The following is a 13,833-nucleotide window of genomic DNA, read 5'->3' as shown; positions in this document are numbered from 1 at the left end:
TACTTTAAGTACATGTTCCTGATGATGCTTACATACTTTTACTTAAGTAAGATTCTCAATGCAGGACTTTTACTTATAATGTAAATGATCTTAATACTTCCACCACTTCTGTCTTGTTAAGACGTTATTGTCATTTCTGTTTGGTGACATTGTTTCATAAAGAATAGCAATATTTGGAAGTGTGATTTTTTTATTTATTTTTTTAAAGCGGTTCAAAACAGTTTCACAATAGGTAATGCTCAGGTTGTAATAAGATTCTAAATGTTATTCTCTCTGCTTCAAAATTGAGTTCTTTCAGTGCTGTTTTGACATCTTTTTTCAAAATTGCCGTTGACAACCACCTTGTTATTTCCTGTTTCCAGCTGTGCCCCATAAAATAGGACGTATCATTGAGGGCAGCCCTGCAGACCGATGTGGGAAGCTGAAGGTGGGCGACCGGATCCTGGCTGTGAATGGACAGTCCATCATCAGCATGCCACACGCAGACATTGTCAAGCTCATTAAAGATGCTGGGCTAACAGTCACACTGCACATCATACCAGAGGAGGGTGAGTGTTTGTGTGTGACATGAAACCACATTTTGTTACGGTTTTCCCCTTATAGAAGAAAACTCTCTGAAGTCAGTCTGCTTTGTCTTATATAAATATATTTTATCTTACTTGGCCAAGGAAATCCTTTTCTTTTTGAGTAATCTTTTGAAGTAAAAATAATAGTTTCACATACAGTAAGCCAGAAAGGAGCACAAGATTAGGAGGAGAGATTCCCCAACTGTTCCCCAACTGTTTGGTTATGGTGACGATTGAACATAATCTTGGCATTTCAGCCTGAATCACATTTTAGAGTCTTCTAATTCTGAGCATTAGAACAAGGCTAAAGGCTACAAGGCTCATATAGCTTATACAGCAGATAATTAGTTATGATAATTGTGATATATGATAACTAGTTTTCTCAAAGATAAAAAAGAAAATTCACCAACATTACGGCAGGCTTGTGCATCCTGAGCATGTTTCCTTTGTCGATTTGTTTTAAATCCAGTTAATCCAGAGTTTGACATTTTCCAAACAGGTGAAATCTTGTACTTCACAGGTTCCCATTCTGGCCCCGGCTCAGAGAAGCAGAGCCCCATGACCCAGAAACACAGCCCCCAGACCCAGCCCAGCCCTGTAGCCCAGCCACGCCAAGGAGGTACCCAGCCTGGCCAAACAGCCACTCAGACAGGTCAAATACCTGCCCAGCCTGGCCAGACACCAGCTCAGACAAGCCAAACAGTGACTGGCCCTCTTGCACCAGCAACCTCCCAGCCTGCACCAGCTGGAACCCAGCAGAGCCCGGTCACCCAGCCCTCTGGCCCCCCTCCACAGATCTACCTCCATGACGGCAGGTAAGACAGCGCTAAGAGGGATGTTTGTATGTTTTGTGAGATTCCTTAAGCGCAGTGTGTCTTGGTTACAGAACAAAGAGTGACTGGGAGAAAAAGAAGAAGAGTTTTTTAAAGGCGACAGATATAAAACTGTGTATATAGATGAGTGTGCCATCCTGTCCTTGTATGCCAGTACTGTTAGTTCAGTAGAAAACCTGTGACTGCAGGCAACTTTTGTCCCAGTCAGTCTCTCAGGCTGGTTTCTGCTTTATTGCATAACACCACTTAGCTCTTACAGTGTCAGTGAATAATTTACTTTAAGGTATCTCTTCTATAATGCAGGAACCCAGCGATCCGGCCCTCTTCCATATCAAAACTATGAAAGCGTGAGTGAGTGTGTGCATGGATGGCTGTGTGTGCATGTGAGTCTCAGATCAAAAGCAGTGCTCCCAGAGCTGTGGATGTATGCCCATTTTGTCCAAGTGGGAGCTTGATAAAAGTTTCAAAACAGAGTGATATTTACATCCATTTTAGCCTCCTTAGCTGCACACACTCAGTAATCCTTTCAGTAGGACATCTCCTTATTTGCTATGCTTCTTCAAATCAATGCTCTCTCCATTGTGGCACAAACTTCTCCTTTGATTTTGTTGCTTTCTCTCTCCTCACAGGTCAGAGGTAAAAGCCAGACAGGACGTTAAACCTGACTTCCGCCATCCTCCATTCACTGATTACAGGCAACCTCCAGTGGACTATCGTCACCCACCGGTTACTGATTATCGACAGCCACCGACACTGGACTACAGACACCCACCTGGTCTGCTGGATTTCAGACCGCACCCTGTAGCTGCACAGTTCCCTCTGGGGTTGCCTCCTGACTTCAGACCACAGGTACAGCTAGACCAAGAACCATCTGCTCAAGTTAACACTCTGTTGAGCATTAAGTATACATATTCATTTGTATGCAGTTATGTGTTGGTAGTCTTTGTTTTCGTCATAATGGTCATACACTGTTATTTGCGGTGTTTTTGAAGTAGTTACATTTTTTCTGCAGGACTATGATTACTTCACGGTGGAGCTGGAGAAAAGCACAAAGGGTTTTGGCTTCAGTATCCGCGGGGGCAGAGAGTACAAGATGGACCTATTTGTGTTGCGCCTTGCTGAAGATGGTCCTGCTATTCGTAATGGAAGGATGAGGGTGAGATGACAAAGAAAAGCTCACTGGCAGATGATTGGAATTGGTGTCAGTGAAAACAGTTGTTGTTTTGTTGAAGAAATGTAGAACACAGACGTGTACTGAGAAGCAGCAAAATGCCAGTTTGTCCATCTTGACGTCCGTCTAAAATCATATTACACAACATGCTTGTGTAATGTGGGATATATTTATTTCACAGATTTTAAAGATGGTGTAAAATTGAATACAGCACAGATTTTTTGACTTTCAAAAAAGACAACACTGCTGTTGTTCTTCTGCAACATGTTTATTATCTTCTGTTGATTGAGATATTTATTACTGTCTGCCCCATCTTCTTCATGGGACAGGAATGGCTTATAGGTTAGGAAAGGGGTAAAGCGAGTCAGTTTAAGTGCATGTCAACTCACTGACCTTCTGCTCACCCTCAACAACTCCTGTTGAGATGCACTTGAAGAACACACTTAATGGCACTTAATCGCCAGTTGCTCCAGTGGAGCTACCCACCAGCAGGAACAGTGGTTGTGTAAAGAAGTCAACTTTCCTTTTAATAACCAGAGGCTGACAGAAATCGACTCATCCTCTGTGTGTCTCCTCCAGGTAGGGGATCAAATCATAGAGATTAACGGAGACAGCACTCGGGACATGACTCACGCCCGCGCCATTGAACTCATCAAGGCGGGAGGCAGGCGAGTCAGGCTGCTGCTAAAGCGAGGCACAGGACAGGTGCCAGAATATGGTGGGTTTTCCTGGCACAACGTAAAGTCTCTAAATGTCTAACTCTTTCCACTCGCTCTCCTTAGTCTCTGACCTGATCTCTTTCTCACTTTCATAAGAGATTCATTGTTTGAGGTCCAACATTACTGTTTTTTAACCAGAATGGCTTTTTCCTCAAGAACATATTAACATGCATTAATATCTTTCTGCATTTTACTCCTTGCTCTGCAGTCTTCCATACTGTCGTCAAAAAAAAAAAACTATTTTAATCAAACAGTAGAATAACAACTTACTCTTTAGCCTTCGTGTGTTGTAACCCCTCTGCTTTAAGTCTAATGATTGGTATAGGCTTTTACTTGCCTTCCCTCAGGAATGGTACCTTCCAACCTCTCCATGTGCATGAAAGGTGACACACTAAGCTCCCCCTATTTCTTCCTAATGGGCCACTCTAAAGACACGGTTTGTGAAAAACTGCATGTCTCTCTCTCCATACTGAATAATCTGTGTGCAGTGTAGCTCTCTGCATGCATTTGTGTATGCATGATTATGAGTTTATGCATGGGAAAATAGAAGCTGTGTGTGTATATCTATGTGTGTATGTGTGTATGTGTGCGGGTGCTTCTGCGTGTTGCAGTAAGAGAGCAATATGGTTTGAAGTGACCCTCCAGATTAAATTGTATCATCCTGAAGAGGGTTGTGAAGTAGACTGTGTGAAATCAATCTGCTCAGGATCAGTCTGTCACAAAACTATAAAGATGGTAATTGTTTTCAAGCACTGAATGAATCCTGTCCCTGTCTATACACACACACACACACACAAATATATATATATATATATATATATATATATATATATATATATATATATATATATATATATATATATATATATTATGATGTGGTTGTGTTATTATGTACATCTTTTTTTCTCTGTGTTTTGCCTCTCCTCATTCTCTCTGTGTGCATGTGCATGTTGCTTTATGCCTCTCTGCTTTTATCTCAGTCCACCTGAGCATGTTTTCTTCTTCCCTTACAGACTGTGCCGGCCCCTGGGATTCCTTTTCTACAGCCCACTCTGCCCTGCAGGAAGTGACCCTCAAACACTACCAAAATCCATTGCTCTCATCCCATCCAGCCACAGCCCCAGACTCTCCTCATCAGCTCCCTCTAGAGACCACAGTGTGCATGGCAGACAAAGCTCCACAACTGACAGACCACAGCTCCATTAGAGGGGCTACAGGTGGCAGGTCCACCCAGCAGAAGTGCATCATCAGGGGGCAGGGAACCCCTCAGGGGTGTGGAGAGGTGGACTGTGGACCAGGCGACAGACAGCCTCGGGCTTTGCCTCCCAAAGCTGTCCTGGGGAGGTCCCTTGAAAGAAGAGAGAGGCAGAGGGAGACTTGCTCCCCCTGCTGTGAGAGAAAGGGCCTGCACACACAGGCGATGAGCACTGTCTGGCCTTGGGACCCATATGTGAGTGTGAATTTGAATGGAGCCTCTCTCGGCAGTGGAGACGGACATGTCAGCCTCCAGGAGAGGCTGGTGTCCAGAGGTCTGTTCCCCAGAGAAGATGAGAGGGCCAGTGGCCACAGTGGACTCTGCTGCCCCTCTAAAACCATGGAAGATCCTTCTGCGAGGAGTGCAGCAGCCTCCCCTGGGCCCTGGAACGTCCCTGGGTCTGACAAACTGCCTGGCACCCTGAGGTCCTGGACCTCCACAGTAAGCAGGTAGAATGGATCTCGCTGGTTTGGACCGGATCACACTGTCTGGCTCCTCATTCAGTTCACCATCCAAGTCTGAGAAAAGTTCTCCCTCACTCTCTCTCTTTCTGTCCTGTTTTCTTCTCCATCTACTTCTAAGATCATATTTTATGTTTCATTTGTTCTTACGAGATAATTATTACACCCACCACCTTAAAAAAGAGAGGAACTTTCACAGCTATTGTAACATACAGTATAAAACTGATGGAGACTACTCAATATATAGGCATTTTAGCCCCTCAGATGCGACAGTAAATGTTCTGATCACAGATGGAGCAACAATGTCTGATTCTGAGTGGAGCTGTTCTTTTCGACATGTACCTTTAACTGCTTGACCGTATCTGGCTCAGATTGGTTAGTGCAACGTAACCTCAGATGGAACAAGATTCCTCGCAGGACAGAGACATATGTACATCCAAGAGATTTACTTTTGCTCCATTTTCTCTGTGCAGTGGGAAGATCTGTCAGAGGGAGGCAATGACACTGACACTCCTGGAGGACATGGCACTGGCCCAAGTGACAGCCTGGTTAACCCGACATATGTTAGATCTCACATGCCTACCAATATATCATATACTGTAAATGTAAAGATGTGAAAAATATGTACATTTGGTAATCTCAAAAACATACCTGTGTTTTTGAGGCAGTGTTGTAGTTAGATACATTGTAAAGAAAAGAGAAAAAACCCACCAGGACAGTATTTTAGGATCACTATTTCCATGGCCTCGTCTATTACTACATATCAAAGACTGTGCAAGTCACCAAACCCAGGCTGCTGAGGGAGGCAGCGGTCATGTGAGTGGATATAAACCACCATGTCTTTATACAGGGACTCACATGTCTTTTAGAGTTAGAATATAGAGAGGATATCCTCTGTGGAGCTGACCAATTGGTACTCATGTGAGACAAAAAGAAAATCTTTTTTTTCTCAACTTTTAAGTGACTAAATAACAGTTGGCTTAGTAAGAACTAATAATCCTGTTCTGTACACAACTTGATCACAAGTCAACCATGCAGTCATTGTGCAGAATTATAAGGCGTGTTGTATTCATTCAATGCTCAACGGAAGAATTTTGTCCAGTCTATATTTCCCATTTCTATGCCTTTTACTGTGCTAAGTGTACCACATCACTGTGGGAGAGGGGCATCGGTGTGGGGAAGAGGAGGCCGATGGTTATGAGGTGGGGCGGAGTGCCTTACTCAAACTAATGCAGTGCTGTTGTGATTTGTTTTGGGAACTGAATGCAAAACAGATGTTAATGACCATGCACACAAATCAGCCTGGAGCCTGTTTTCTTCTGACTTAACACCAAGCAGTATATATACAGTTATCTTGATGCACTCTTATCAATGTCAATGATTGCCCTTGTCCCCTAGCGCTTAAATGGGGATACAATGTAGCCTGTAGCATTACATCCTCTTCTTAGAGTCATCTGGGAAAGTGGAGTTGTGAACGTTTATCCAGACAGGGTTGTTATCACAGTGGACCGTGGTTTCTGTTGTTTTGGAAGAGTCTCATTTCAGCTTTATTTGTCTTTTCTGTAAAGAAAACAAGTTAAGTTTGCATTTGCAAGCAGAATCAATGCTCGCGGAATCCAAACTCAAGACTTTAGATGATGTGTAAACACAAATGCATTGAAACATGTGTTTGATCACAAAGTTTTGATACTGGCAGAGTGGAGGCATGCTGCTATTAAACTGACGGAGATGAAGTCACTATCCTCCTGCATTTCTCCATTTTGATATCATCTATTTCTCTTAACAAGATGTTTGCTCTCATTAGAAATTAAATAACCAGAGCTTTTTGAGGACTGGAGGACCAGATGAGTAAAATCACAATGCATTGTGACAACTTGACTGAATGCAGCACAATGACACATCCAAGCTGTACTTGTAAACTGGTAAAGGTTTACTGGTTAACTGCTTTTTGTAAGACAATGCACCTGCAGACTGGGATACTAGCATGACCTGGAAAGTTGAATCCAACTGTGTTCATGTGATAAACTGGTTAGCGAGGAGCATGAGAACATGCCATTAGGCTGTAGAAATGTGTTTACTGTATGTACAAATGTCAAAGTTTAGAAAAAGGTGGAAGAATATGTCATTCAGCCCTCCGTCTCCGTCCAGGCCACACCCCTGCCTGCTGTGAGTGATTTTGTATACAAAAACAAAAAACTGCTTTATTGGAACTTGTGAAGGATGGCACGTTCATAAATCCCCATTGAGATCAAGTATAACTGTGTAGTGTTAATTGTGTATTATTCACCTTGTACAGCTGTATTCCTACAAATATGGTTTACTGTATCATTGATACTGTAGTTTCAAAGACGTGAACAACTATTTTTATGAAATGCGACAGTACTGATATATTACATTTTGCTAAAAAACAAAAAACTTGTTTACTGAAAGATATTCTGAAATACTGTCAAATAAACTCTTGACATGGTGTAAAATATTCATTTGTAGAGATTGTGTTACTAGTAATTACAATGGTGAGGCATTCACAGGTTCCAGCTTCTCAAACGTGTTGCTGCCTTTCTGTTTTATATCATTTTAAATTGATTATTTTGAGGAATAATTGGACAAAACAAGAAGCGTCAACACATAACCCTGGATGCATTTTTTTTTTACAATTATGTGGATATTTTATAGACCAAAGGATTAATCAAAAAAATAAACATACTGAATAAGCATTAGTTGCAGCCCTACGTGAGACTAAACCAGAAACGATGCTAAATATTAATAATGGGTCCTCATCAAGTTGAAAGTGGATTTTATTTAACAAATCAGCCTCATATTTGCACACAGGTGGAACAATTTAAAACCCCTGCACACCCACACAGGTCTTTCCTTTGTTGTAGCTGATTAGGCCTCTTTTCAGCTCGAGGTTGAGCAGAGATATGCTCGGAGTTTTCGGAGGTCACCAAACTACATGAAAAAACTCAGAATCACATTCATCTGTTAAGACATGTATCTGTCAATCAGGGTTACACACGACCACACAACCCTGAGAACAGGTCTAATTAGTCAAACTAAGTGAAAACACCTGCGTGGCTGCACCGGGAGGACTGCTGTTCAGTCCTCTCGGTGCAGCTTTCCAGTAAAAGTGACAGATGGTTACTGGAGGTATCGATTATGATCTTTCACAGGTGGAGAAATCCTACACCCACCCAATAAAATTTTTAAAAAAAATGATACAAATATTTACACACTTCTGAACAAAGCAGGTATTCCATAATAAAACAACTTGTAAACGTGTTCCCGGCATCTCGTTGCTGTCTAGTGGGTTAGGCAGAGATGGTGAGCTGACAGTCGGCTGCAGCTGAGCTCATTATTGAGCGTCATTTTCTGGAGGAATCAAGGTGTCACTGTTTGGCTGCTCATTCAGAGGAACCTCCTGAGAAAGAACAACAGAAAAAAAGATCACAGTAAACTTTTTTTTTTTTTTTTTTTTTTAAATAGTACAATTGTCATTTTCCAAACAGCCTTGAGTTAAATTTCAATTCAAAATGAATTGGGTCTACAAAGGTCATGATATTGGCTTACCTTAAGATGTTTGTAGATTCCCATTTGGAAACGGCAGCAAATAACATCAACCAAGAATCCTATCACACCATGGAGCATGCCTGCAAGTGAGAAAAAGGATCTGACTTACTGTAGCCAGGGTTTAGGTGAGGTGAAAATAACTCCAGTCTTTTAAGACTGATGCTACGTTTACACGTGGCCGGCTATTTTCATAAACGGACATTCCAACCTCTCAGTTTTCAGAAAAGTGTTTGTTTATATGTACCCGTGTATATATGCCGTCAAGAGCATGCCAGACCTGTAGACGGCAGTGTAACAAGAAGCTCAAGCCCACGTTAGCCAATCAGAATCCCGACAATAGCAACAACAGCAACCAATCACTTCCTCTTTCTCTCTCTCGGCTGCCTAAACCGTTCTCTTAATACATCCATGGCCTAAACCTCCGTTTGTCTCAGTTTACATGCAAACGAAGATTTCCAAAATCTCCACTTTGGCCGGAGTTTTTGAAAAAAATCGTTTGTGATAAAAACGTGGTTTTCGTGTAAATGAGAGGCCAAACCGCAGGAAAATATCTGCGTCTTCCCTTCGTGTAAACAGGGCCTGAATGTCTACCCCTCACAAGCAGGATTATTCCGTTAAAATTTAAAACGTGGAGCTTGCCAGTAACTCCATCATCTTTGAGACAGTTAATGACAATACATTCATCATCTCCTCCCATTATTGTTAATCATTCTATGGGAAGACCTGGCAATTCAGTTTTAAAAAGATGATTTGCTGGAGTAGATGACAAGATTAGATAACAGTAAAATTGTCCTGCTTTACATGGTAAATGAATGGGGCTTTGGGCATGCATAATGTCTAAGGAACATACATGTGGTGATGCCTGATTGTAGCCCATTAAAAACATAGTGCTAAAACATGATAAAGTTCCAGTGTGTTCCTTTAAAAATGCATCAGGCATGCTACAAATGTGTTTCTGTGAGAGTTTATCTACCTGTCGTAGAGAAAATGCCTCCAATGATGCCACAGAGTCTGACAAGAAACTGCCAGAGAGGCATGTGCTGCTCGGTGACTTTGACCATTAGTGAGTTTATATCGTATTTCATAAAGATCCCTGAGACTCCATGACTGCCTGCAGCATGGTTTATCACTCGTTCCTGTAGAGCATGAAGAGGATTACAAACATATTCACCACAGCGATACAAAGCATACTACACAAATGTACAACCTACCCGCTCAGTGACGGAGTACTGGTGTGTTTCTGCAGAGACCTTGTAGGTGTTCAGTTTGGTGGGCACAATGGTGATAAAGTACTGAAACATGTGGTTAGCTGGATATAATAACCAAAAACATTTGTTAGCTCAGTGAAACGAAAGTGTGTATATCAATGAAAAAGGATAAGTTAAGATGAAAATGGATTTATGTTTGACATCACAGACGTACATTCAGCGGAGACTTTCTCTGTGCCGTCTAGAGGGCTAATAATCCCAGGAACCACTTCTCCAAAGGACAGATGGTCAATCCGGTGAGAGAAATTATAAACTGTGAAACAATAAATAAATATCATCACATGAATATAACCACTTTATTTCATTAGTCAACAACCACGACTTTAATGTACAGTGCGATTATCTTCGCCATGTTACCAAAGTATGAGAACATACATAAAGTAGATATGTGTTCAACACAGTTTTGTCAAAAAGATAATGAACTCACTGTCATGGCTGACAAGTGCAGCTAGATGAGCATGGCCTCTTGGATGAGGGATGGACCTGTGCATGAAAGAAAAGGTCAGCCACTGCAAAATGTATAAAGTTTTAAAGCGGTGTAGATACATACTTGCCAACGGTAACGTGGAAATTTCCTGCCACCTTGTTGACATACAGGTGTCCATGTATCCTGCAGGCATTAAGGGTCGTGGGATTGCCCTCACTATGGGGGAAATGAGCAACACAATGTGGAGGGAATATGTTTATCACAATTATATGGAAGGTTCAAACACCTCCTTGTTTGTCTTTGTAAGCATAGATTCAACCGTCACTCAATTCCAAACAGAAATGAGCTAATCGTGAGGATCCTGTACCTTTGATGCTCAGCAGGAGGAGCTCCTTTCATTGCAGCCTTGAAAAGTACGTCCTGGAGAGCGTGCTCCACTCTCAGACGCTCCTGGATGTGCAGAAGTGTCCTAAAACAAAGAGGGACAGAATAGTTAAGGAAACAAACATTCACTTAGAATGAAACAAAAACCAATTCAACGGACAAAAGCATTTTACATTAGAGAAAAGGGTGGTTTCGATGTTAAGAGGTGTAATTGTAATGCAAGTTAAACGGTTTAATCTTACATGTGCCATAATCTTTTCTCTGGGGAGAGCTCAAAGTTGACCTAAAAATGTGACAAAACACAATTGTCATTCGAGCACAAATGAACGTTACTACTGTTACACAAAGATTTAATGCATTTTTTCCTTATTGCATTTTTACAATTCAGTAAATAAACTGGGATTGCACACTGAAGGTGTTTACTCACTGGTTCATATTTTAAGCCATCAGAAGCAACCATGTTCTCTGCCAGATCCAGGACATCTGCACCTATATCTGTAATACAATTCAAAACATCCATGACACCTTTCTCAACCAAATAGGAATGAGTGTTTTTTTCTAGATTTTTACTTACATTGGCATCTCATGGCCACTGTAATGTCAACATTTATCCTCAGCTTACTGTAAGTAGAGAGCAGATGCAGTTTGGAAACATACTAAGCAAAGACACGGGGTTGAAGTGCAATAATCATGCCTCTTACCTGCTGAAGTCTTTGTCCACTTCATACTCATACTTCATCCATGTGTCTCTGTACACGAAGAACTCCAGGAAGGCGAGGACAGCCATGAGAGTGAATGCTATCAGAGACACTGGACAGAGTATGAAAATGAGTCACTTGAAATTTAAAGTTACTCTTTCTGGCAGGAGTAACGTTATGCATGTAGCTAGTAACTGAAGGCTACATTTGGCTGTGTAGTATCTGTAGCTAGGTAGCCAATGTTACCTGTCCCACCGCTGGCTGTGGACTCCACGTAGCTCTCGGGAACTTTTGGAAACGCGTCTAACTCCTTCACCAGAGTCAGAGCCTTCTTCTTGGTCAGTCTCCTCATTTTAGGAGCAGCAGTGTTGCAGCTTCAGGTGAGTGCCTCATAAAATGGTTATTTTCTAGCAGCGAAGTAGTGGCTGTTAGTTGTTTTGTGCTACGAAAGTTGAGCAACGTTTAACTTTCAGTTCGTCTTCTCTGTACTGACGTTGAACATGACAGCAGTTAGCACCCGAGCTAACAGTTGACGTTAGTGTTAGCTAGTTAGCAAGATAGATAGCTAGATAGCCGGCTAAAACATGACTACAAGCGGCTGGTCTTGGTGAAAGAAAGTCGTTATTGTACCGTCAGCTCAGTCCATGGTTAAAGTGCTTGCTTTCACAGTGAAACATAAAGAAATGCCCAGACGCGAAGTAAGATAACGCTAGCTAGTTGTGTTGAGGACCATAACCAGCTAGCTAGCTACGGTGTGTCGTTGGTTTGACCCATTGACATATAAAAACTGCTCCCATCTGGATTTAGCGCCCTCTAACGGTAGAGTAGCAAACTGTTGACTGCCGCCAGTAAAAAAGCAAGTTGGTAAATGATGATGGTCGGGATATGAAATGAGTAAAGTGAAAGGTATTGTCGTCATAACTTTGGGGCCTTTTCTACAGGTATAATATTACATAATCTGTAGTACAGCAAATAACATAGGATGGAATAGAATAGAGTATCAAATATAACAGTATAAAAAACAGTCTGGGTACAATATAGAGCACAATACAATGTATGTCTCAAAACATGTCAATGCTTATGTTATTTTTCCTTTTTCTGCAAGGAAGCAGAAGTTCTTCTAAAGGGACACCTTGAGGCTGCAGCATGATGTGAAACTCAAACAAAGGAATGAGTAAACGGGATGGACCGGGAAGACCGCATACCAGCCCTTAAAGAATGATGGCTGGATGAAGAGAAAACCTTAGTCCTTATGGAACCATACATTTCCATATGGACTAAGGCTTTCTCTTCATGCAGCCATCATTCTTTAAGGGTTAGTATGCAGTGATGGTGTGCGGTATCACATTCTCGTTCCAGTTACAGACTGATTATGAGGTTTTCTATGTGGAGGCAGTTGGCAACAGGAAATTAAGTCTTTCCTCTTTTGAGGAGCAGCAATGAAGCTATATTTATGAGGAGGTAAACCTTGTTTTTGTTTGCTTTGAATATTCATGCCTCAATTGTTAATTGTGTTATGTTATTCAGTAGCCTAATTATGATGTAGAAGTCACCTGAGTCTCTGATCTTTTTACTGGAGCATATATATATATATATATATGTATATGTATGTATAACTTGATGTACAATATATATATATATATATATATATATATATATATATATATATATATATATCAGCTTGTCAGTATGTCAAGTATGTCTACATTCTAATGAGGAAAATGTAAATTATTACACAACGTACAGCAGCACAATAGCATTTCAAATCAGGATAGGTAGTACCTACTGTATACTGTATATGAACAAGTTAACATTTATCAAAACGAATAGACCTGTATTTCACAAATAATGGACTAGAATGCACTGGACGCAAAAAAGCATTATGTTGGCTAGGTGAAAATAGTAAATATCTTAAATAGATTTTTTTGTATTTGTAAGGCCATTAAAAAGATCTTTCTTTCATTCACTTTATTTAAAAATTGCACATTAGGCTTCTTCAAACTTCCTTTGTGAGTTTCATTGGCTGGGCCGAAAGCTGGCTCAGATTGTTATTTTAAGTGTCTGACAACATTATGGAAAGGATCCCTACAGAGAGAGGCCTTGTTAAACCCTATTTAAGACCTTTTTGTTTAACCAGAAACAGCTCTGAGATCGCTGGTGCTAAACCCACCAGACTCCACAAAAAACAATACTTGTTGCGAGTATAGAGCCAACATTTTTTCACATGTAAAAACTATGTTTATTTCAACCATTAACTAGATTTGTGATTGTTGAAAAGTTGGAAAGACAAACCAAAACGGCTTTTCATAGTTTTATTTTGTTTCTGTTGACTTTGAATGAAGTGTATTTAACGATTTATAAAGGATCTTACTCTTTAACAGAAAGGTCTACCTCCTTAGAAATCCTTTCCATAATGTTCTCAGACACTATAATAACAATAATCTAAGCCTGTCAATAGCAAAACAAGCACTTTTGTGAACGTAA

At 41.0% G+C, this 13,833-nt stretch overlaps 2 protein-coding genes across 2 annotated transcripts in view; one reads left to right on the top strand and one right to left on the bottom strand.

Annotated features, from left to right (window-relative positions):
* Positions 1-7,481, top strand: part of LOC114559533 (membrane-associated guanylate kinase, WW and PDZ domain-containing protein 2-like) — an 89,079-nt gene extending 81,598 nt beyond the window's left edge. The window contains 6 exon segments of the mRNA XM_028584216.1: positions 363-548; positions 1,087-1,381; positions 2,029-2,248; positions 2,412-2,555; positions 3,150-3,288; positions 4,303-7,481. Of these exon segments, the coding sequence (XP_028440017.1) occupies positions 363-548; positions 1,087-1,381; positions 2,029-2,248; positions 2,412-2,555; positions 3,150-3,288; positions 4,303-4,997 (1,679 nt within the window). The 3' untranslated portion in view covers positions 4,998-7,481.
* A 301-nt stretch (positions 7,482-7,782) lies between these two features.
* On the bottom strand, positions 7,783-12,172 carry LOC114559534 (endoplasmic reticulum-Golgi intermediate compartment protein 2). The gene is made up of 13 exons (XM_028584217.1): positions 11,596-12,172; positions 11,353-11,461; positions 11,226-11,272; positions 11,079-11,146; positions 10,894-10,934; positions 10,635-10,736; positions 10,391-10,483; positions 10,268-10,323; positions 9,995-10,093; positions 9,784-9,881; positions 9,546-9,708; positions 8,573-8,652; positions 7,783-8,423 (listed from the first exon to the last, which is right to left on the bottom strand). The coding sequence occupies exons 1-13, from the start codon at positions 11,699-11,701 to the stop codon at positions 8,358-8,360; spliced, it is 1,128 nt and encodes a 375-aa protein (XP_028440018.1). The 5' UTR covers positions 11,702-12,172; the 3' UTR covers positions 7,783-8,357.
* Between the last annotated feature and the right edge of the window lie 1,661 nt (positions 12,173-13,833).

Source organism: Perca flavescens, chromosome 8 (genome assembly GCF_004354835.1).
Source record: "Perca flavescens isolate YP-PL-M2 chromosome 8, PFLA_1.0, whole genome shotgun sequence".
Classification (NCBI taxonomy): domain Eukaryota; kingdom Metazoa; phylum Chordata; class Actinopteri; order Perciformes; family Percidae; genus Perca; species Perca flavescens.
This window is presented reverse-complemented; position numbering and strand designations above follow the sequence as displayed.

Coding starts and splice junctions, on each gene's coding strand:
- LOC114559534 (XM_028584217.1), bottom strand. CDS start 11,701: ATGAGGAGACTGACCAAGAAGAAGGCTCTGACTCTGGTGAAGGAGTTA. Junction 10,737..10,893: donor GAGAAAAGATTATGGCACAT/GTAAGATTAAAC, acceptor TCTTTGTTTTAG/GACACTTCTGCACATCCAGG. Junction 8,424..8,572: donor GAATCTACAAACATCTTAAG/GTAAGCCAATAT, acceptor GTTCTTTCTCAG/GAGGTTCCTCTGAATGAGCA.